General features: G+C 40.8%; 1 protein-coding gene across 2 annotated transcripts in view; it reads right to left on the bottom strand.

Moving 5' to 3' along the window:
* Positions 1 to 25,473, bottom strand: part of zyg11 (zyg-11 family member, cell cycle regulator) — a 48,596-nt gene that overhangs the window by 12,926 nt on the left and 10,197 nt on the right. The window contains exons 2-9 of one of the 2 annotated variants that reach the window (XM_063064366.1): positions 24,993 to 25,158; positions 19,963 to 20,720; positions 17,342 to 17,482; positions 15,761 to 15,937; positions 14,236 to 14,300; positions 6,552 to 6,651; positions 5,532 to 5,582; positions 2,087 to 2,248 (exon numbers count right to left, since the gene is read on the bottom strand). In XM_063064366.1, coding sequence (XP_062920436.1) covers positions 2,087 to 2,248; positions 5,532 to 5,582; positions 6,552 to 6,651; positions 14,236 to 14,300; positions 15,761 to 15,937; positions 17,342 to 17,482; positions 19,963 to 20,720; positions 24,993 to 25,158 — 1,620 coding nt within the window. The remainder of the gene's footprint in view (positions 1 to 2,086; positions 2,249 to 5,531; positions 5,583 to 6,551; positions 6,652 to 14,235; positions 14,301 to 15,760; positions 15,938 to 17,341; positions 17,483 to 19,962; positions 20,721 to 24,992; positions 25,159 to 25,473) is intronic. The other variant, XM_063064367.1, reaches the window with a different exon arrangement.

Here is a 25,473-nt window from a genome sequence, read left to right as displayed (position 1 = left end):
CAAAGCTGCCAAATGCTCCTCATATGTTAGCCCCTTCATTCTTGGAATCATCCTCGTGAACCTCCTTTGGACTCTCCAATAACACATCCTTTTTGAGATAGTGTCTTATCAGCACACTGTCTGACCCACTAAATTCTCCCAAAAAATTTTGTGCATTGCTCTATCATTCTCAATTCTCTTAACATTTACCCTATCTTCAAATAATCAAATCACCTGTCAGTCCATTATACTCCATTGCATATAAATCAGCCTTACTTAATCTTTTCCTGTCCCAACAAAAGCAGCAAGAAATCGAGTCGAAAAAGAGAAATGATCAATTACTGCCAAACAAAACAGAAATCATCTCGCCAATTAAAGCATCGAGGAAGATTGAAATCAACGAGGATGAGAGCCGAAGGTGAGTTGGTATTCAGCCTACAAGTGACTGGCCTCTTGCTCACTGCTCCTGGAGAAAGGTGCCTGTGTTCAATCAGTCTCACTCCCTCTCGCTCATTGCTGCCAGAGTCTTGCGTCTTGGGCAAGGTTTAATCAACACAGCTTGTGAAATGGACTCTGTAGTTCATGTTGTGTGTTTCTGGTTGTTCCTTTTCTTTGTTGCTATTTTGACTGGGGCAGACTGGCTCTGTGGTGTGTGGTCAACAAACAACACTGCGCTAGATTGAACTGAACTGAGCTGAAACTGAACGTTCTTGGTTGTGATTTGACGTTTTACATTATGTTTTTCTGCTCTTTTGTGCCTTTTTTTTGTTGTACATTGGGGGTTTGATATTTTTCTTTGAAGGGGTTCCATGGTTTTCTTTGTTTTGTGGCTGGCTGTGGGAAGACGAATCTGAGGGTTGTATAATGCACACATAATAAATGTACTTGGAAATTGAATTTTTTTTTTTGAATAAATCTTGTGAGTCTATGATGTGCCAATTCCAATACAAACATATCCTTTCCTTAGTACAGACACTAAACAGTACCAGAACTGAGATCCCAGTAAGATATCCTTACTATTGTACTCCACTTCTTGCAATAGAGATGATTGGTTTCTCACTGTTCACTTACTTAAACTATATTACCTCTTTACTAAATTTTAAGTACAATCTTCACTGCTCATTTTCCCACCTATATAGATACATTTTAATCAGAAAATCTGGACATGTTACAGCCTCTTGATTCCAATAGTCCAACAATATTAAAAAGCAAACTTTATTCCATAGTTTTCTGTCCCTTAACCAATGCTACATCCATGCTAACATGCTATCACTAATCCTCTGAGTCCCTTTTTTTGTATGACATCTTAAAGGTCTTGTATATACCACATCTGCTGGTTTTCCCTCCTTTAACCACCCTGCCTGTTACAGTTACAAATAAAAAGGTCTCAGTTAGATTTGCCAGGCAAATTTTCTTTTCACAATATTATGTTGATTTTGCCTAAGTATGTCCTGATTTTATAAATCTCCATGGTCACATTCTTGGTTTTTTTGGATCAAGAGATTTACTTTCCTCCTAAAGAACAATGTGTTACAATTGTTGGTTCCAATCACTGAGACATGGAGAATTTAAGATTGCGGTAGATCAGTATCAGTGTCCAAATGTCTGCTGGGCTGCAGGCTCACTATCATAATTTATCACTATCCTTAAACTTAGGATTCCTTACATTTCTGCAACATTTACTACAATCAAGATAGATAATATTTTTTTTCAATGCCTCAGTCATTTCTTTATTTCCCAGGTACGAAGAATTTTTTAAGACACTCTATTTTTGCCACTCCCTTTTTACATACTTGAAGTTCTTGCAATTTTTTTTGTTTTGTTTTAAATACTTCTTTCCAAGTATATTCTTTATCTGATTGTTCCTTGGCATTTCCCAAAATTCCCTCAAGTCTTAGGCTTACCAGTGAGGAGTCACCAACCAAAGCACTGTTTCAGTTTCTTTCTCCCTCCAAATACACTACCCTGGTTAGATGAATGTCACCCCGCAATGGAAGAGTGAGGAGAACAGGAAAACTGCAGGATAAATGATCTGCCCAAATTCTGTAATCAAGTTAACAGGAAAGAAATAAACGAAGAGCACTATTAGCAATTTAAATAAAATTACCTCAAGTACTTTCATGAATAATTCTAAACCCTGATTTTCTATAAAGTGCTTGCAGGTAGTTGGAGATTCATCTGTCAGGTTCCAAAGTGCACTAAGTGTAAACTTTAAAGTGGTGTCCACCAATGACTGACTTGTCTTCTGCTCTACTATATGCAGCAGTTTCTGTGAAGCAGAACAGAGCACAGAAAATATGTAATGTTTTACACAGTTATCGCAAGTAACTAGGTCACAAGTAATCTATGCGAGATAGATGAGATGTTGAGCACAAAGACATTGCCAAAAGTTTATATGAGAACTAACTTGCTCAGATCCAACAATACTACAGCTGGAAGTCTTCAACTGTGTATTTGTCAAGATGAAATTACTTTTAAGTCTTTCCTTTACATAGCATCTTTAATAATCACCTGGATATCTTAATATATTTTATTGCCAATGAAGTACTTCTGTAGTAGCAATTGCAATGTAGAACACACAGAAGCAAATTTCTATGAATAAGCTACCACAACTTCAATGTAACACTAACAATCCCGAAAACAGATTGGGGATAAATTTTGACTAAGATATCAAGGGTAACCGCACAGCTCTTCTTTGGAGCAATGTCAAAAAATTTAGGTTTTAGGTTTAATAGTCAAAAATCGCACATCCAAGGCATTGGCACTTTAGGGTGATGGAAATTTCATCTTTAATTTTGTGATCATGCCTTTGGAGTAATTGAACATTCAACCTCAGAAGACTGTTCAAATGAATGATATTCAACAGCAGCACAACAGTTGACAAATCAACTTATGGCTCAATTCTTGTCTTGGTATAGATTAGAAAGGAGCAAAGGTCAGATTGCAGTAGTGTATCCAATTCCATTTAGCATCTGAAATACAATATTGGCTTCTCATAAAATGTTTGTGCCTCATACAAAATACCTAAAAAATACTGAAAACAGGAAGAGATATACTAAATGTATATTCTTTAAGTTAGAGGATACTAAACAGGATCCAAAACTAACTTGCTACATTTTTCTAGATGACAGGTAAATTAGGACCATCAGGAAGCTGCACAGTCTAGACTGCAATTCATCTTTTTGATAAAGGAATTGGGGTGCACGAACTGTTTTCTCTTTCCAAGTATTTGAGACAAAAATATTTGAGACAAACCAATATTGTACTTAAGATGCTAAACAGGCTCTGATAAAGCCCATGTTCCTTTCTAAAGTATGTCAAGGCAACAGTGAACCATTGCTTGATATGTCAACGCTAGAGCTCACTGGGATATCACTTGGTTTCACTGCCTTCTGAGAATAGGCATTCAGTTACTCCAAAGGCATCAAAATAAAATTCTACTTTATGAGGGGTGATTGATAAGTTTGTGGCCTAAGGTAGGAGGAGTCCATTTTAGAAAACCTAGCACATTTATTTTTCCTACATTTACACACTTAGTCCAATGGTCGTGGAGCATACGGATCCCTTCTTTGTAGAAGTCGGCATCTTGGACCTCCAGAGGTGGTCCACAGCAGGGTTGATTGATAACTTCGTGGCCTACAGTAGAAGGAGATGAGTTATTAACTTCAAACTTTCTGCATTTTCACTCAAAGAGTTGAACTGCACATGCATGTAACAAGAGCTGTATAACTCATCTCCTTCTATCTTAGGCTACGAACTTATCAATCACCCCTGCTGTGGATCACCTGGAGGTCCAAGACGCTCTCATTACATGCACATGCAGTTCAACCCTGTTTGATAATGCAGCAAGTTTGAAGTTAATAACTCACCTCCTTCTACCTTAGGCCACGAACATATCAATCACCCCTGCTGTGGACCACTTCCACAAAGAAGGGATCCGTATTCTCCACAACCGCTGGACTAAGTGTGTAAATGTAGGAGGGGACTATGTTGAAAAATAAATGTGCTAGGTTTTCTAAAATTGACTCCTTCTACCCTAGACCACTAACATATCAATCACCCCTCGTATTTTAACCATCAAGACAGGATTTGATTAACTTACATTGTGTTTTCCTAATGTACATCTGAATACGAGTGCAACAACAAAAATAAGCATTCTAACAAGTGCATCCACTTGACCAAGTGGAGTAATCCAATTAAGAAAATGAGAAGATGAGCTGCCTGCTCTAATGGAAACAGACAAGATGACACCCCCGTGTCCCACCACCCCAACACCCAGGCCGCAGACAGATACTGTACCGATTCGCGGAGAATGCAGCAGTAGCCGGAAGGCACACAGCACATCTTTAAGAAAAAAGCTGAAATAAACATGCTAATTAATTAGGTGCCGCCCCACAAGTGATTGTCGGCCCAGATCAGAGGCGACGCAACCGGCAATTGGCACTGATCTGGGCCGACAATTACGTGTCCGGCAGCATGTAATTAATTAGCATGTTTATTTCGTCTTTTTTCTTAAAGATGTGCTGGATGTCCCCCAGCTACCGCTGCGTGCTTCACGGCAATGTATCAGTTGGTGGCCTGGAGGGTGGGGGCCACTGCACCAGCCAACCTGCGACTACTCAGCCTAACACACCATCATCAGTATGCTCTGCGCTGTCCCGATTCGGGTAAGTGATACTACACTGTGCATTCATTATTTCTACTTTATATCTGCTGTGTATTTTTACGTGTTATTTAGTATGATTTGGCAGCTTCATAGCTTAAAGGTTACCAGAGAGAGTGTTTCTGTCGATGGCGCTTGCGTGAGATTTTCTGCCGAGAGCGCTTGCGTGAGATTTTCGCTACGGGGATCTGTGCAGGCAATCGTTGTAGAGAAGTATTTCTACTTTATATAGGCTGTGTATTTATCATATCATTCCTGCTTTTACTATATGTTACTGTTATTTTAGGTTTTATGTGTTATTTGGCATGATTTGGTAGGTTATTTTTGGGTCTGCGAACGCTCACAAAGTTTTCCCATATAAATAAATGGTAATTGCTTCTTCGTTTTATGACATTTCAGCTTACGAACCGTTTCATAGGAGCGCTCTACCTTCGGATGGCGGGGGAAACCTGTATAAGTAAAAGTACGTGAATGGCATACGTCATTATGTCACCACGTCATATGTGAGCGCCTCACTAAAGTAACACCAAACTATCCATCTCTATCTGTAGGTACACACACATGGTATATATAGAAGTTGATATGCATTCTATATTGAGCTGGAGTTTATAGCTAAGCAGGGAGGAGTGTTGTGCATTTAATATTTCAGTAATATTTGAGTAATAATATAAATATATTGTTTGATTAAGCATCTTTGTTTGTTTACATGGTTATGTGAAAGTATTTAAAGGAATACATGATCAAACCACGTCATATGTATGCCTCACTAAAGTAACAATGAACTAAGCACACAACATGTCAGAGTGCTCATTTCCAACATAAACAATTGGAAATACTTCTCCCATGAATACTTGATCCAAATAGTAGCAGCAAAAGAAAAAAATATTACCTTGACAATGAAGAGTTCGGTACCAAGTTGGGCAGTCTGTTCTGTTGAAAGCTGTAAAGTATGTTACATAAAAATTAAATAAATTCTCCATTCTCTGCCACTCTGATATCTTGGATTATTTCAATGAGACCCAACTTGACTCAAAGTAAGCACTACAGGACTCAATAATTTCAGACAACATGCCCTTTCCAACTGCATCAGAATTGATCAGATTTTGATGAAGCTCATTTAACAGGTTGATGATCCCCGTTTCGCTTTCCCCCACCCCTATTCTCAGCATTCTTTCATTTTGCATTCAGTGTGTACCTCACTCTCCTCTGTTCACATTCATTTCCTCCGTTTACAAATCTTCCAGACAGATAACTTGCAACTAACAGGCCCTTATCAGCCTTTCTCAGAAAGCACTACTACATTTATGCTATTCAAACTTTCTTGCTCTTCATTCATCACAGATAATCACTTTATTCACTCTTCCTTCCCTCTTTACGGCAATTCAAAACATGTTTGATTTCCACCATTTTCTGGATTTTTTAAAGAAATCCACCATGTCATAATTTGCTTTCCAATTAAAGAATAATTTCAGTTTCAGTATATTCAAAACATTAGTGGAGACTTTGTAGCAAGTTACACTTAGACACCAACATTTTACAAAGTTCAAAATTAACTCAAAATGATGGATAAGTGTTCCCTTTCACTGATTGCCAGAAGTACTTCAAATCCAGACTGTTGGCAAAGTTGTTGATGGGTAAAAGTGTTAAACGTAATATCACCCACAATCAATACAAATTAAGGCTCATTCACTCAGAAAGAGGGGAACAAAAAGGCATGTGAAAAGTAGACAGTTTGATGCTACACTAAGGGAATGCTTGTTTTTCAGGGGCAAAGAATACAGCACTTCACTTCGCATCTTGTTTGATGCAGATTTTGATGTAAACTGAGTTGCCTGACCAACAATCACTTTATAGAATGAGACATCAAATTAGAAATCATTCCAAACAACGTGCACACAAACATGTATACCTTTGCTGCTAAAATAGAGATGATGGCCACTGCCATTCTCTGCATGTTCTGATCTTCATGGTTACAAAGCCACTGCATTACCAATTTCGCTGCCTCAAACCTGGGAAGAAAAAAAAATGTTAATACATTTGGAATTAGTTTTAAAAAATGCTTCAAGAAAGTGCACAAACTGCAATCGTATGTGACCACAATGCCAATAATAAAAATATTTGTGTTTCAAGCACTTGCATTGCTTTTATCACTCAGTTTCATCACTATTCCTTATTTCCTATGCAAGCGATTTCTGAGTCTCCAATTTTTCATAAGACCACAAGACGTAGGAGCAGAATTAGGCTATATGCCCATTGAATCTACTCTGCTATTTCATCGTGGCTGGTCCATTTCCCTCTCAACCCCACTCTCCTACCTTATGCTTGAGACCTCTCATGCCCTGACTAATCAAGAACCTATCAACCTCTGTCTTAAATACACCCAATAATCTGGTCTCCACAAGGCTACCTGTGGCAACGAATTCCATAGATTCACTACCCTCTGGCTGAAGAAATTAGTTCTCATCTCTATTCCAAATGGACGTCCTTCTATTCTGAAGGTATGTCATCTGGTCTTAGACTGCTCCACTGTAGGAAACATCCTCTCCACATCAATGTTCAATGAGACTCCACCCCCCCACCCTCCGATTATTCTAAATTTCAGCAAGAAAAGGCCCAGAGACATCATCGCTCCTCATAAGACAAGCCTTTCATTCTCATGAACCTCCTCTAAACCCTCTCCAATATCAGTACATCCTTTCTTAAATAAGGAGCCCAAAATTGCTCACAATACCCCCAAGTGAGGCTGCATCTTATAAAGTCTCAGCATTACATCCCGGCTTTTATATTCTACTCCTCCTGAAATGAATGCGAACATTGCATTTGCCTTCACCACTAACTCAACCTATCAAGTCCCTGTGCACCTCAGACTTTTGAAATTTCTCCCCGCTTAGAAAATAGTAACACACACAAAAAATGCTGGTGAATGCAGCAGGCCAGGCAGCATCTATAGGAAGAGGTACAGTCGATGTTTCGGGCCGAGACCCTTCAACAGGACTAACTGAAAGAAGAGATAGTAAGAGATTTGAGAGGGGGAGGGGAGATCCAAAATAATAGAAGACAGGAGGGGGAGGGATAGAGCTAAGAGCCGGAAAGTTGATTGGCAAAAGGGATACGAGGCTGGAGAAGGGAGAGGATCATGAGACGGGAGGGCTAGGAAGAAAGAAAGGAGGAAGGGAGCCCAGAGGATGGGCAAGGAGTTATAGTGAGAAGAGACAAGAGGGAGAAAAAAAATGATAATTATAAATAAATAAATAAGGGATGGGGTATGGAAGGGAGGTGGGGCATTAATGGAAGTCAGAGAAGTCAATGTTCATGCCATCAGGTTGGAGGCTACCCAGACGGAATAAAAGGTGTTGTTCCTCCAACTTGAGTGTGGCTTCATCTTGACAGTAGAGGAGGCCATGGATAGACATATCAGAATGGGAATTGGACGTGGAATTAAAATGTGTGGCCTCTGGGAGATCCTGCTTTCTCTGGCGGACAGAGCGTAGGTGTTCAGCGAAACGATCTCCCAGTCTGCGTTGGGTCTCGCCAATATATAGAAGGCCACATCGGGAGCACCGAACGCAGTATATCACCCCAGCCGACTCACAGGTGAAGTGTCGCCTCACCTGGAAGGACTGTCTGGGGCCCTGAATGGTGGTGAGGGAGGAAGTGTAAGGGCATGTGTAGCACTTGTTCCGCTTACAAGGATAAGTGCCGGGAGGGAGATCGGTGGGAAGGGATGGGGGGGACGAATGGACAAGGGAGTCACGTAGGGAGCGATCCCCGCGGAAAGCCGGGGGGGGGAGGGAAAGATGTGCTTAGTGGTGGGATCCCCTTGGAGGTGGCGGAAATTACAGAGAATTATATGTTGGACCCAGAGGCTGGTGGGATGGTAGGTGAGGACAAGGGGAACCCTATTCCTAGTGGGGTGGCGGGAGGATGGGTGAGAGCAGATGTGCGTGAAATGGGAGAGATGCGTTTGAGAGCAGAATTGATGGCTTAGGAAGGGAAGCCCCTTTCTTTAAAAAAGAGGACATCTCCTTCATCCTGGAATGAAAAGCCTCATCCTGAGAGCAGATGCGGCGGAGACGGAGGAATTGCAAGAAGGGGATGGCATTTTTGTAAGAGACAGGGTGGGAAGAGGAATGGTCCAGGTAGCTGTGAGAGTCCCCTAGGCTTATAGTAAACATCAGTGGATAAGCTGTCTCCAGAGATAGAGACAGAAAGATCAAGAAAGGGGAGGGAGGTGTCAGAAATGGACCAGGTAAACTTGAGGGCAGGGTGAAAGTTGGAGGCAAAGCTAATGAAGTCAATGAGCTCAGCATACATGCAGGAAACAGTGCCAATGCAGTTGTCGATGTAGCGAAGGAAAAGTGGGGGTCAGATACCAGTATAGGCTTGGTACATGGATTGTTCCACAAAGCCAACAAAAAGGCAGGCATAGCTGGGACCCATAGGGGTGCCCATGGCTACACCTTTAGTTTGGAGGAAGTGGGAGGAACCAAAGGAGAAATTATTAAGAGTATGGACTAATTCCGCTAGATGGAGGAGAGTGGTGGTACAGGGGAACTGGTTAGGTCTGGAATCCAAAAAGAAGCGGAGAGCTTTGAGACCTTCCTGGTGGGGGATGGAGGTATATAGGGACTGGACATCCATGGTGAAAATAAAGCGGTGGGGGCCAGGGAACTTAAAATCATTGAAAAAATTCAGAGCGTGATAAGTGTCACAAACATAGGTGGGAACCGATTGAACAAGGGGGGATAAAACAGTGTCGAGGTATGCAGAAATGAGTTCGTTGGGGCAGGAGCAAACTGAGACAAAGGGTCTACCAAGACAGGCAGGTTTGTGGATCTTGGGTAGGAGGTAGAAACGGGAAGTGCGGGGTGTGGGAATTATAAGGTTGGTGGCAGTGGATGGGAGATCCACTGAGCTGATAAAGTTGGTGATGGTGTGGGAAACAATGACCTGGTGCTCTTTAGTGGGGTCATGATCGAGAGGTAAATAAAAGGAGGTATCTGCAAGTTGTCGCTGTGCCTTGGCAAGGTAGAGGTCAATGCGCCAGACTACAACAGTACTCCCCTTATCGGCGGGTTTTATAATAAGGTTAGGATTAGTGAGGAGGGAGTGGAGAGCAGAGTGATCTCCCATCCACTGCTACCAACCTTACAGTTCCCACACCCTGCACTTCCCGTTCTACCTCCTACCCAAGATCCACAAACCTGCCTGTCCTGGTAGACCCTTTGTCTCAGCTTGCTCCTGCCCTACCAAACTCATTTCCACATACCTCAACACTGTTTTATCCCCCCTTATTCAATCCCTTCCTACCTATGTTTGTGACACCTCTCACACTCTGAATTTTTTTCAATGATTTTAAGTTCCCTGGTCCCCACCGCTTTATTTTCACCATGGATGTCCAGTCCCTATATACTTCCATCCGCCATCAGAAAGGTCTCAAAGTTCTCCGCTTCTTTTTGGATTCCAGACCTAAATCAGTTCCCCTCTACCACCACTCTGCTCCGTCCAGCAGAATTAGTCCTTACTCTTAATTTCTCCTTTGGCTCCTCCCACTCCCTCCAAATTAAAGGTGTAGCCATGGGCACCCGTATGGGTCCCAGCTATGCCTGCCTTTTTGTTGGCTTTGTGAGACTATCCATGTTCCAAGCCTATTCTGGTATCTGTCCCCCACTTTTACTTCGCTACATCGACGACTGCATTGGCGCTGCTTCCTGCATGCATGCTGAGCTCATTGACTTCATTAACTATCCCTCCACTTTCACCCTGCCCTCAAGTTTACCTGATCCATTTCCAACATCTCCCTCCCCTTTCTTGATCTTTCTGTCTCTATCTCTGGAGACAGCTTATCTACTGATGTCTACTATAAGCCTACAGACTCTCACAGCTACCTGGACTATTCCTCTTCCCACCCTGCCTCTTGCAAAAATGACATCCCCTTCTCGCAATTCCTCCGTCTCCGCCACATCTGCTCAGGATGAGGCTTTTCATTCCAGGATGAAGAAGATGTCCTCTTTTTTTTAAAAAAAGAAAGGGGCTTCCCTTCCTCCACCATCAACTCTCCTCTCAAACACACCTCTCCCATTTCACACACATCTGCTCTCACCCCATCCTCCCGCCACCCCACTAGAGATAGGGTTCCCCTTGTCCTCATCTACCATCCCACCAGCCTCCGGGTCCAACATATAATTCTCCGTAACTTACGCCACCTCCAACAGGATCCCACCACTAAGCACATCTTTCCCTCCACCCCTCTTTCTGCTTTCCGCAGGGATCGCTCCCTACACGACTCCCTTGTCCATTCGTTTCCCGCGCCCCCCCCCAATCCCTTCCCACCGATCTCCCTCCCAGCACTTATCCTTGTAAGCGGAACAAGTGCTACACATGCCCTTGCACTTCCTCCCTCACCACCATTCAGGGCCCCAGACAGTCCTTCCAAGTGAGGCGACACTTCACCTGTGAGTCAGCTGGGGTGATATACTGAGTCCGGTGCTCCCGATACGGCCTTCTATATATTGGCGAGACCTGACGCAGGCTGGGAGACCGTTTCGCTGAACACCTACGCTCTGTCCGCCAGAGAAAGCAGGATCTCCCAGTGGCCACACATTTTAATTCCACGTCCCATTCCCATTCTGGTATGTCTATCCACGGCCTCCTCTACTGTCAAGATGAAGCCACACTCAAGTTGGAGGAACAACACCTTATATTCCATTTGGGTAGCCTCCAACCTGATGGCATAAACATTGAACATAGAACATAGAATAGTACAGCACATTACAGGCCCTTCAGCCCACAATGTTGTGCCGACCCTCAAACTCTGCCTCCCATATAACCCCCCCACCTTAAATTCCTCCATATACCTGTCTGGTAGTCTCTTAAGCTTCACTAGTGTATCTGCCTCTACCACTGACTCAGGCAGTGCATTCCACGCACCAACCACTCTCTGCGTGAAAAACCTTCCTCTAATATCCCCCTTGAACTTCCCACCCCTTACCTTAAAGCCATGCCCTCTTGTATTGAGCAGTGGTGCCCTGGGGAAGAGGCGCTGGCTATCCACCATCTATTCCTCTTAATATCTTGTACACCTCTATCATGTCTCCTCTCACCCTCCTTCTCTCCAAAGAGTAAAGCCCTAGCTCCCTTAATCTCTGATCATAATGCATACTTTCTAATCCAGGCAGCATCCTGGTAAATCTCCTCTGTATCCTTTCCAATGCTTCCACATCCTTCCTATAGTGAAGTGACCAGAACTAGACACAGTACTCCAAGTGTGGCCTAACCAGAGTTTTATAGATCTGCATCATTACATCGCGACTCTTAAACTCCATCCCTCGACTTATGAAAGCTAACACCCCATAAGCTTTCCCAACTACCCTATCTACCTGAGGCAACTTTCAGTGATCTGTGGACATGTACCCCCAGATCCCTCTGCTCCTCCACACTACCAAGTATCCTACCATTTACTTTGTACTCTTCCTTGGAGTTTGTCCTTCCAAAGTGTACCACGTCACAGTTCTCCGGGTTGAAGTCCATCTGCCACTTCTCAGCCCACTTCTGCATCCCATCAATGTCTCTCTGCAATCTTCGACAATCCTCTACACTATCTACAACACCACCAACCTTTGTGTCGTCTGCAAACTTGCCAACCCATCCTTCTACCCCCCCACATCCAGGTCATTAATAAAAATCACGAAGAGTAGAGGTCCCAGAACAGATCCTTGTGGGACACCACTAGTCACAACCCTCCAACCTGAATGTACTCCCTCCACCACGCCCCTCTGCCTTCTGCAGGCAAGCCAATTCTGAATCCACCTGGCCAAACTTCCCTGGATCCCATGCCTTCTGACTTTCTGAATAAGCCTACCTGCTGTCTTCTCTAACTTCGTTAATGCCCCACCTCCCCTTCGTACCCCATCCCTTATTTATTTATTATTTTTTTCCCCTTCTTTTTCTTTTCTCTCTATTTTCTCCCTCTGTCCCTCTCACTATAACTCCTTGCCCATCCCCTGGGCTCCCCTCCCCCTTTCTTTCTCCCTAGGCCTCCCGTCCCATGATCCTCTCCCTTCTCCAGCCTCGTATCCCTTTTGCCAATCAACTTTCCAGCTCTTAGCTCTATCCCTCCCCCTCCTGTCTTCTGCTATCATTTCGGATCTCCCCCTCCCCCTCCCACTTTCAAATGTCTTACTATCTTTTCTTTCAGTTAGTCCTGACAAAAGGTCTTGGCCCGAAACGTCGACTGTACCTCTTCCTATAGATGCTGCCTGGCCTGCTGCATTCACTAGCACTTTTTGTGTGTTGCTTGAATTTTCAGCATCTGGAGATTTCCCTGTGTTTGCGTTAGAAAATAGTATATGCTCTTATTCCTTCTATCAAACACTTCCCAACACTGTATTCCATCTGCCATTTTTGCCCATTCTCCTAATCCAAATCTTACAGCAGCCTCCCTGCTTCCTCAACACCACCTGCCTCTCACCCATCTTTGAATCATCTGCAAACTTGGCTACTAAACTATCAATTCTGTCATCCGAATCATTGATATACATCATAAAAAGAAGTGGTCCTAAAAACAAATTCTGCGGAACAAAACTAGTCACTGGCAACCATTCAGAAAAGGCTCCCTTCATTCCCACTCTTTGCCTCCTGCCACTCAGCTGATGCTCTATTCGTGCTATTATCTTTCCTGTAATACCATGGGCTCTTAACTTGTTAGGCAGCGGCACCTTCTCAAAGGCCTTCTGTAGATCCAAGTACACAGCATCTGCCGATTCTCCTTGTCCTGCTTATTTCCTCAAAAAAATTCCAATAGATTTGTCAAGGTCAAGATTTTCCCTCATGGAAACCATGCTGTTGACTTTGGTCTATTTTATCACATGCCTCCAAATATCCTGAAACCACATCCTTAACAATTGACTCCAACATCTTCCCAACCACTGAGGTCAGGCTAATAATAACCTTTCTTCGCTTCACTCCTTTCTTAAACAGTGGAGTGATATTTGCAGTTTCCCAGTCCTCTGAAACCATGGCAGAAACAATTGATTCTTGAAAGATCATTACTAATGCCTCCGTAATCTCTTCAGCTACCATCTTCAGAACCCTGGTTTTATTAGAAACCAGAGGCCTATGATCAACTTGCTAACACCAAAAGGATACACATTATCTATATTCCCATCTCTCCATTAGTCTCCAAACTTTAAGTTTACCTAAAATTTGTTGTAATCCAATTCTTGTCATCCCAGTTCATTACATAGGTAAAGCTGTATTCGTGTGCTACTAAGGCAGCAAAAGGAAGCTATAAAGGACATACATTCCTCAACAATTTTCTAACCCTGTGAAAGAAGTCATGGAGTATCCTCATTCAGATTGGATACCAAATGGATTAGTTTTCTCAGTTTTTTTCTCCTTTATGAGGTTGCAATAGTTCAGATTATAATTAATTTGGCTAACAACGTTAATGACATGATGACTTATTTTTTTATTTTATGGTGTTACTAATGTTCTCATGGATCATGCTATTAGTATCCTAGATGGCTTGACTTGCATTCATCCATTAAAGAGAAATTTCCTTTTTTGTATTTCCATAAAAACCTTTTACTTGCCTGTTAAATGGGACGTCCTGTAGGATACGGTCACTACAAAGAGACAACAGGCAATTCTTCTGAAGCTAAAATGAAAATATGAAGAACAAGATTTCACAATCAGAAATCATTTGGCAAATATCACACACATATTCTCTAAACTACATTTTGAACACGTGGGGAAAAAAGTGACTGAGGAAAGTAACAAAGTATATTTTTTTTCCTTCCAAGGTACAAACTCATTCTAATTGCAATGTAATATACACAATTCAGAGTTGGAATCCTAGCTGACATCAATTGGGTAAACTGAGGATTAGGAACAAAAAAAAACTTAAGAAACAAATTGAGTCGGCTAGGATGCAGACATGGGGTACAGATCGAAGGTGGAGTGAAGCAAAAACGTTAAGATTTTTTTAGGGTCCCGACTGAGATATTTAAATCTTAACTGGCACGGGTAAGATGTTGGATGAATGGAACTGGCAAATATGATACCTTGTTCAACGGCAGCAGGGATAAGCCAGGAAACTACAAACCAGTTAATCTAATGTCAGGGGTAGGGGAATCACGTAGGAAGAAATTTTTCACCCAAAGGGTGATTGCGATTTGAAATGCACTACCCAGAGTCAGTGAAGGAGTTTAAGAAGCACATGGATGAGCACTTGAATCACCAAGACATAAAAGGCAATGAAGCAAATGCTGGGAAATAATACAAGTAAAGATTAGTTCTAAATGGTTGGCACACATGTCATTGAAGGACCCGTTTCTGTTCGCTCTGTCTCTATAGCCAGGTACTTCTTATTTTGCCCTTTGCCTAAAACATGGACTGCTTACTTCCCTCCACAGATATTATCTGACATGTTGAGTGCCACAGCATTTTGTGTGGCTCAAGACTGTCCAGTTTTTCAGTATCTGCAGCGTCTCTTGCAGCTATCATTCCACTACCCTTTGTGTGAAAGGGCATTTGACTATAAGGCACCTCCAAAACAAGGCTCCAAAGTGAATAATGCACACGTCTCTGACACAAACCACAATGGAGGTTGCAGAGAGGAAAATGAGAGTAGGGGGTGAAAAAATATTGCCAAGTGGACTCACGACAGCGAGGGCCTGATCAAACTTCACAAGTGTTTCACAATTTGATCCAGAAATGATGACACCCTTTATAAATTGTAAATCACACGTATTTTCAATTGCAGAGCAATGTAAAGAAATGCTGTGCAAACATTTTTCCTGTATTTAGTTCCAGATATACAGTGTTGAAGACCCTAAATCAATAGACCAAAAGGATCCAACTTTTAAAAAATTCAAACATTTCTGGCTTGTTATAAAATACTTAACAGACATTTATTAATGTTGTACCGGTAAATGCATTTGTGCTTCAAATATTTACAACCAGTGTAAAGGAATCAAAGGTATTGCCTCAGTTGACGAATTATAGAAAACTTCTGATTAAAGCTATGTAGCCTAAAATAAGGCAAAGTTTGAGATGATCAGCTGTTTGGTAATGGTTAATGATTGTGGGTATAACATAGCCTTTTCAGCTCTTTACCTGTTGATGGTTTGGAAAATGTTCCATGGCTTTCAGCAAGAGACGTGTTACCTCTGTCAAAAGTCGTACAGGCATGCCAGCAGCCAAGTCTTGTTTTGTCAAATTGAACACACATGCACTTGCTGCTAGCTGCACTGGTAGATTTGTAGAATGGTTCTTCATTCCAGTGACCACAAGCTGAAATGAAAATGAAACTTGTGTTATGGCAGGCATTTTTGTTTCTAAACATTGCTTGGCTTCATTTCCTTCCTTTATAAGTTCAGGCATCTCACATTTTGCGAAAAATACCCTTTAAAACAGAGCTTTAACCAACAAATTTCCCTGCTATCAAAAGGTGTTAATTTCAGAAGCTTTTCAGTCCTCAGTGAATGTGCTAATATCCATGCTAGGACACACCAGAAAAAAGAGAGACATTCACAGCTACGCATGCCAAGATCAACAACTTACCTGTTTTCGCAGGAAAAATATTAATCACCAAAAACTTCTAAGCAACTAATGGATAATTGTTCCAGGTTTGCCAGTGTTGCTCTAACTCAAAAGTAACATTCACTAAGAAATTGGTGCAGATTTTACAGCAAATGACAAAGCAAAGGCCTCTGACCTCAGAGTTCCTCCAGAAAGATCCAGTGATATTTGTAGTGTTCTGTTCCCTTCATTGTGCTAAAATGATTCCAGCATAGGAACAGCAATGTTATCAAGCTGGTTGAGTAGGCAACACATTTAGAGAATCTCACAACAAACCAGGAAGGAAAAATAACATTTAAAAAAAACTGTATTGAAACAAATGGCTTGAAAGCATAGCATGTCCAAAATTAAAAATAAAAATATAAGCCAATATTTAAATTTACAAGAATTTTCTTTAAAAACCAACTATTTTTGAAATATTTGAGAATTACAATCTGCAAAAGTTTAGGCCAAAATAATTACAGATTAGACACAAATACCTTATTCACACATAGATAACATTTTCAGGGTATTTTGCACCAGATAAATATCCCACAATTATTTCAGTTAATGATATAAAGCAGCAGTCCCAGTGAAGGAGCAGGACATTACTGAAAGGAGGTTTTGGATTTATATTTAACTGCACAAGTAGTTGCTACTTAGTCCCTTATCCCAAAGTACATCATGAAACACCTGAAATTATCAGGTTTGGAATACAACTGTCATACAGCGATAATTTTATTGTCATTCACAAAATCAAATGCTTATATAAAAGAGGTAGAATCCTGGCCAAACATCAGGCAATGTTAGCCTCCAATGAAAATGATTTAATAAAGATACAACTTTCCAGTCAAGAATTGGCCTAGCCAATAACAGATATAACTTAACGCTTCCACCACAGAAATCTTGCAGTCGATGCCATAACCAAGATATTGATATTAAACCACTGACTCATCCCAAAGAATCTAGGAATTCCCATTTTTACTTCCCTCGCCACTTGCACTGGAATGCACTTCAAGTATGCAGAAATCAATATAATGCAGAGTCGAAGACTGTGCACATATTATGCATTCATATATAGTACAATTAACTGAAGGATTTATACATCAATGATACTTTTACCAAAGGGAAATTTACCTTGAGTAGCTCAGGCTGTGGCTTTTCCATACTGTGTGTGAGACTAAAAAGGTGAAATAATGCTTCCCTTACAAAAAATGCTCTTTCGCTGTAGCGACGTAGAGCTTCAGAGATTTGCACTTCATTTGCCTCTCCTGAAACCTTTCAAATATAAAACAAGGGGAAATGCTCATTGATTCTGATTTCTACAAGTAAATTTACCCTTCTCTATTGTATGACAAATTCAGCAGTTACATTCCTTACCAAATCAATTTTCATTAGAATTGTGCAATTCCATTAGAATGCTAAACATTTTTATTAGAGCAATTACATGCATTCGATACAGATTTCACATGGGATTGTTCAATAATATTGAATTTAATAAATTATTAGGCTTCCCTCTCATCAATCAACAAGAGACATTATAACATTTTATAAATGGTGCTGTAAAAAGAGTTTTGATTAAAATCCAGCAATTTGAAAACTAATGTTAATGCTTTAATATTTCAGGCCAAAGATCCTATTTGGTCTTGATTTACTCACAGGGGTTAAATAGACTCATTTCATCCATTGAATTTCACTGGACACCAAGTGCACTTCACAACAGTTATAAAAATCATTTGTATTGACACATTTTCTCTGGGTCCACCACCTCTGTTTTCTCCTGATCCTCTGGTTTCCTCCCACAGTTCAAAGACTTGTTGGGTAGATTAATTGGTCATTGTAAACTGTCCTATGTAGGTTAACTGGTAACAGTAAATTGTCCTGTGATTAAATTAGGGTAAATCGGGTTTGTTGGGGGTTGCTGGGGCAGCATGGCTCGAAGGGCCTATTCCACACTGTATCATTAAATAAATATTAAATCCTCAGCCTGTATCAATTCTGGAGCAGTGTTTTCCAACACTATCCTAGCTGGCTGTCCCTCCTCTCCAAACACCAGCTCATCCTTTACTGTCTCTCTCATACACCATCTTAAGCCAATTAAGCCGATTTGCATTGGCTTCAAGCATCCCAATTTTGTTTTCATTAATGTGATAAAATTGCTTCTGTCTTTACCTACAGAGAAACTCTTTTTGACACATATCATATAATATAATGCATGGTTAACCACTCATAGCAGCCATGGGTAACCAAACCAAAAAATTAAATCAATACTCTTCGAAAGAGATGGGTTTCTCATCATCACAATATTCTAAAATAAGTATCATTACCACTTAATGAGTGTTAAAGATTAGTTTTCTATCATGTCTAATTTAGGAACAAGGAGGATTCTAAACACATGAGTAAATGCTGATTGATACGCAAATTATTTAAAAATCTGCAGAATGTGTATTTTTTTTGACAAGGATACCCAGTTATGTAAAAAGAAAAAGAAAACAAAGCACTAGAAACTCTCAATAGCACAGGTAGCACCAATAGAAAAATAAACTAGGTTACCACTTCAGACTAACAACCTGCCCAACCTACTGCCTGTTGCAGCACATTTCATTTTTATTTCAGGTATTCCAGCAACTGCAGTCTTTTTAATTAAAACTTTTACTGCAACATGATCTCCCTTGACCACCTAGTAATCATTCATCCTTTTTTTTATAATCAGGGACTTGCACTGTTCCCAAGTTCATGTAGATGTTCCCAAGTAACTATAAACAGTGCATATTTATTCAGATTTATTTGTGTGGTTAAAAAATTGCAGTCAACACAAATCTAATGGCAACATAAGGGAACAGCTGTTTCAGTTGTAGAAAAAATTAAATATTTAATGTTGTTTATAAAAAGACAATATCAATACTTGCAACACACACAAAATGCTGAAGGAACTCAGCAGGCCAGGGAGCATCTAAAAGTACAGTTAAAGTTTTGGAATTCCTCCAACATTTTGTGTGTGTTGCTTGGATTTCCAGCATTTGTAGATTTTCTCATTTGTGATTTCAATACTAGTACTTGTTGTGGCCAATATTAAATGGCTAAAGGCACTTGCTTATCTTTTCTGGAAAAGATGTTTACCCAGAATTACAAAATGAAAATCTTCTCATGGATAAAAATGGACATTCATAGATAATTCTCCACCCTGTTTCAATGACAATACATCACTATATTAAACAGCCTCTGAATAAAGAGCAACATAACTTTATTTACAATTTAGGCCACAAATTCAGTTACACAAGAATATTCCTCAAAACAAAAAAAAAGGAAGGATTCCAGAAACAGTGATGGGAGTTTTAATCTGTGTCAAGAACAAACTCAAGCCAAACATGAGCTAGATGCAGATAATGTTAAAAGAATGACGTTGTTCAATTCTCCCCCACTTATTTCTATAAACATGGGAGAATACTAGAAAAGAACTTGGTAGCTAAAATACAATCCAAGTCACTGCATTAATTTCAAATCACAATATCTGGAATACCAGTGAAATAAAATCACCACTTCTGCCTCCTTATTTCATCAATACAGATTATGCTGCCAGCCCTTACTATTTTACTTTGCCATCAATTTAAACATGGAAAGCTGATCAAAGCAATAGACTAGAGCAGACAAAATAATTGCTAGAATTGAATGCAACAATTTTATGAAGCTTTACAGATAGCAATAACTTTCCAAGCATAAACACCAAGGTTGAGCTCTTAAAATATGAAGAAACAAACCTTTAAGCTTCCTTCTCCAGAGAGGAACGCAGAGTAGCCAGCATCAGTAGCAAGCAATCCCATAAACTGCATTGTAGGCCGGTGCTGAACAAATGCCTGAACAGCTTTATCTGTGATGTGCTTCCTGCCCGAAATATCCAGAGATCGAAGATTAAGTAGTATGCCACTCTGTCCTAGTAAACGAAGTGCAATATCAGAAGTAAATTGCTTATCGTCAGAGATGTCCAAGTGTTGCAGGAGCTTTAGTTCCTTAATAATTTCTAAAATTTGAGTAGTTGTCATTTTCAGGCATTTGAGGTGGTGCATGGTCAAAGATTTAAGCCTGTCTTTGCAGGTCAGAAGTGGTGTGATGTCAGTAACAGAAGTGTTTGAAATATCTAAACTTTCCAATTTTGGAAGTGAAGTAACATCTCTAAGATCATCATTGTAGAAGAGAACATTGGTAACACTTAAAACACGCAGGCCAGTCAGCTGGCTGAAACATCGCTCGTAAGGGTCTTCAAGAGACAGCGTTAATGAATTCAACACAAGGCACTGCAAGAACTGTTGATTCCATTTGTTTGTCACAAGTGCATTTACAATGTCTGTTATTGTGATATCTGCATTTACACCAGAAGCATCCAGTTCAATAAGCTTGTGGTGGCAGAATGCTTTCTTGAATGCTACTGCTGACAGTTTAGCATTTCGAATACAAGCTCGCTTCAAGCGCAGCAGATCATTCCTGCGGAAAATTCCCACTGTCTTTTCATTCAGCACACCTGTTGCAAAAGAAATTGTGACGAATTAACAGAGGATTGTGAACTTCAAGTTTTATGAATTATGTTATTATGTCAGCACTAAAGGAAAACAACTCTCATAAGAACAAAGAATATAAACCTTCATAAGTCACCTGACAAGTACAAATTTAAATTGTCCAGCAACACCCGCAATAAAAGATATCAACACAATTCAATCTGATGAGTCCTGAAACCATGTCGTCAGAAATTCTTGTCCCAACTAAAGTATCGGTGTGAAGGTCATCATGAATTGATATGTTTGCAATATTTAGAGTCCTTACTCGTTTTCAAATCTCTTCCCTGCCTCACTCCTCAATATCTCTGATCTTCCCTACCCTGCAGCACTCCAGGGAGTTGTGGAGTGCCTCCGAGATGGATTCTAAGAACAGCTTGTACTGGAGCCTACCAAAGAGAAGGCAATTCTAGATTTAGTGTTGTGCAATGAACCGGATTTGATCAGGGACCTTGAGGTAAAGGAACCATTAGGAGGTAGTGACCATAATAGGATAAGTTTTAATCTACAAATTGAGAGGGAGAAGGGAAAATCAGAAGTGTCAGTTTTACAGTTGAACAAAGGGAACTATGGAGCTATGAGGGAGGAGCTGACCAAAGTTCAATGGAACAATACCCTAGCAGGGATGACAGTGGAACAGCAATGGCAGGTATTTCTGGGAATAATGCAGAAGGTGCAGGATCAGTTCATTCCAAAGAGGAAGAAAGATCCTAAGGGGAGGCAGTGGCTGACAAGGGAAGTAAAGGACAGTATAAAGGTAAAAGAGAAGTATAACATAGCAAAGATGAGTGGAAAGCCGGAGAATTGGAAAACTTTTAAAGAGCAACAGAAGATAACTAAAAAGGTAATACACGGAGAAAAAATGAGGTACGAAGGTAAACTAGCCAAGAATATAAAGGTGGATAGCAAAAGCTTCTTTAGGTATGTGAAAAGGAAAAAAATAGTTCAGACCAAAATTGGGCCCTTGAAGACAAAAAAGGGTGAATTTATTATGGGGAACAAGGAAATGGCAGACGAGCTGAACAGGTACTTTGGATCTGTCTTCACTAGGGAAGACACAAACAATCTCCCAGATATAATAGTGGCCAAAGGACCTAGGGTAATGGATGAACTGAAGGAAACTTATATTACGCAGGAAATGGTGTTGGATAGACTGTTGGGTTTGAAGGCTGATAAGTCCCTGGGACCTGATGGTCTGCATCCCAGGGTACTTAAGGAGGTGGCTTTAGAAATCATGGACGCATTGGTAATCATTTTCCAATGTTCTATAGATTCAGGATCAGTTCCTGTGGATTGGAGGGTGGCTAATGTTGTCCCACTTTTCGAGAAAGGAGGGAGAGAGAAAACAGGGAATTATAGACCGGTTAGCCTGATGTCAGTGGTGGGAAAGATGCTGGAGTCAATTATAAAAGATGAAATTACGACACATTTGGATGGCAGTAAAAGGATAGGTCCGAGTCAGCATGGATTTACAAAGGGGAAATCGCGCTTGACTAATCTTCTGGAATTTTTTGAGGATGTAACTATGAAAATGGACAAGGGAGAGCCAGTGGATGTAGAGTACCTGGACTTGCAGAAAGCCTTTGATAAAAGTCCCACACAGGAGATTAGTGGGCAAAATTAGGGCACATGGTATCAGGGCAGAGTACTGACATGGATTGAAAATTGGCTGGCTGACAGGAAACAAAGAGTAGCAATTAACAGGTCCCTTTCAGAATGGCAGGCAGTGACCAGAGGGGTACCGCAGGGTTCAGTGCTGGGACCGCCGCTGTTTACAATATACATTAATGATTTATATGAAGGGATTAAAAGTAGCATTAGCAGATTTGCCGATGACACAAAGCTGGGTGGTAGTGTGAAATGTGAGGAGGATGTTATGAGAATGCAGGGTGATTTGGACAGGCTGGGTGAGTGAGCAGATGCATGGCAGATGCAGTTTAATGTAGATAAATGTGAGGTTGTCCACTTTGGTGGTAAGAACAGGAAGGCAGATTATTATCTAAATGGAGTCAAGTTAGGAAAAGGGGAAGTACAACGAGACCCAGGTGTTCCTGTACATCAGTCACTGAAAGCAAGCATGCAGGTACAGCAGGCAGTGAAGAAAGCTAATGGCATGCTGGCCCTCATAACAAGGGGAATTGAATATAGGAGCAAAGAGGTCCTTCTGCAGCTGTACAGGACCCTGGTGAGACCACACCTGGAGTATCGTGTGCATTTTTGGTCTCCAAATTTGAGGAAGGACATCCTTGCTATTGAGGGAGTGCAGCGTAGGTTCACAAGGTTAATTCCCGGGATGGCAGGACTGTCAAATGTTGAAAGATTGGAGCAAATGGGCTTGTACACACTGGAATTTAGAAGGATGAGAGGGGATCTGATTGAAACATATAAGATTATTAAGGGATTAGACACGCTGGAGGCTGGAAGCATGTTCCCGCTGATGGGTGAGTCCAGAACCAGAGGCCATAGTTTAAGAATAAGGGGTAGGCCATTTAGAACGGAGTTGAGGAAAAACTTTTTCACCCAGAGAGTGGTGGATATGTGGAATGCTCTGCCCCAGAAGGCAGTGGAGGCCAAGTCTCTGGATGTTTTCAAGAAAGGGATGGATAGAGCTCTTAAAGATAGTGGAATCAAAGGTTATGGGGATAAGGCAGGAACTGGATACTGATAGTGGATGATCAGCCATGATCACAGTGAATGGCAGTGCTGGCTCGAAGGGCCAAATGGCCTACTCCTGCACCTATTGTCTATTGTCCAAGATTCCAAGCACACCCTCAGATTCTGCTCTTGTTCACCCCAAATTTAATTGGCATTAGTATTTCTACCCGTCAAGATCCCAAACTCTAAAATTTGCTCATCAAGTCTCTTGCCTCCAATTCCCCTGAAAACCTCCTTAATACCTCATTTTCTTTAATACATTCTTTTGTGACTAGGCACTTTAATTCTTGCTTCCCCTGTGAGACGCAGTAGAATCATCTATTTTATGTAGTATTTGTACTAAATTTAATCTTTTATAAAGCTGACTCTACAAAGGGAGGAGGGAGGGGGAAAAAAGAGCATGACTCTGAACTTGATCTAATTGTGTTATTAACCAGATTCATTGAAAAAAATCCAAGAAATATTTAACCATGATGTAATGTCATGCATCTTTCCACCATGAGATTATGTTAAGCAACCAGAGAAAGAGACAACCACTGTAAGTATTGCCAACATCAATAGTCCAAGAACTGTCCACATCAGCAAATCATGGACAAATTAATTCTATGCAAACAACAGGAATTCTGCAGATGCTGGAAATTCAAGCAACACACATCAAAGTTGCTGGTGAACGCAGCAGGCCAAGCAGCATCTATAGGAAGAGGCGCAGTCGACGTTTCAGGCCGAGACCCTTCGTCAGGACTTCGTCCTGAAACGTCGACTGCGCCTCTTCCTATAGATGCTGCTTGGCCTGCTGCGTTCACCAGCAACTTTGATGTGTGTTGCTCAAATTAATTCTATATTCTCTTCAAAAGTGATTATTTGATAAGAACCAAGACTTATTTCCTCCAGGACATTACTATTTCCAGCAAAATACAGCAGGGGAGGGGAGATAATATTTAGAAGTAAACTTTCAGAAACTATTTTTTAAAATGTAACTAGGTAAAAGACTACAACATCCAGTTTGATTTAACTTTTCACTCTGTTCTGAGAAAATAGTCAAATAAACAGATGTAAAAAGACAAGGAATCAATAAAAGTAATGCACTGGAATTAAAAGCAGTGGTTAAAGATAACAGCTAGAAACTAATCAATCATTTAATTCACTGCAGTGACCATTATAATTTGGCTGACCTGAGCTCCAGGCTGGTGTGCTTACAAAAGTGAAAAATAAATCAATTACCACCAAGAAAATGTTACGAGGATCACCAATCAACTGTTTGTGAGGACAGAGGAGAGATGGAGAAGACACTCCATCGAGGGCATTCCTCTGTGCAAACATCCTTTCACTACCCCTTCCTAGCATATTCATCAACTTAGAAGTCTCGGGAGAAAGTTTGAAAGACCATATGCTGGAATTAATACACACTAGCCTTTGGTAGTTTAAAAGCAAAAGAGAAATGTCATTATTTGTGATGGGATTTTGTAGACACAGCGGTTTTGTACAGAGAAGAGAATAGGTGAAACATTACTTGCAAATTGAGATACAACATGCACAGGAGCCACAACTGAATATTTTTCAGTTTCCATGATTCAAAAGAAACTTACCATTCAAGGACATTTTTTGCAGTAAACGATCCGCCAGTTCTTGTGGAAACACCACAGCTTCCTTAAGACAGAATGAGCCATCTGTCCTTTCCCAACAAAACTTACTTAAATTCACCCTCAAATAGTCTAAGCAGATATCAGTTAATGAAAGAGGAGAGAAATCTTCCTGTTGAGACAAAAAGAAACAAAGAGCAGCATAAAATATCTTAAATCAACTATAAATATTTGTATTTGGTGACTGCTGTGTAATTGGGGGGGGGGGGGAGAAGAGAGAAAGGATGCATTCCTAGACAATGGTCCACATAGTGATCTGCTGTAATGCAAAGTTGCATAATCTAACCTTGTGGCATAAAAAGGGAAGTTTAAAAACTATTTACGTTTTATTTATAGGTTTATTTACCATCAGCTGCCAGATGCAAGCCCTCCTCGCAAAACAAGGCAGCAACTCTTCTTGTGTTTTTTAAACAAAGAGGAACATCTC

Source organism: Mobula hypostoma, chromosome 12 (assembly GCF_963921235.1).
Source record: "Mobula hypostoma chromosome 12, sMobHyp1.1, whole genome shotgun sequence".
NCBI classification, from domain to species: Eukaryota; Metazoa; Chordata; class Chondrichthyes; order Myliobatiformes; family Myliobatidae; genus Mobula; species Mobula hypostoma.
The sequence above is the reverse complement of the archived record's forward strand: the minus strand, read 5'-3'. Positions and strand labels throughout refer to the sequence as shown.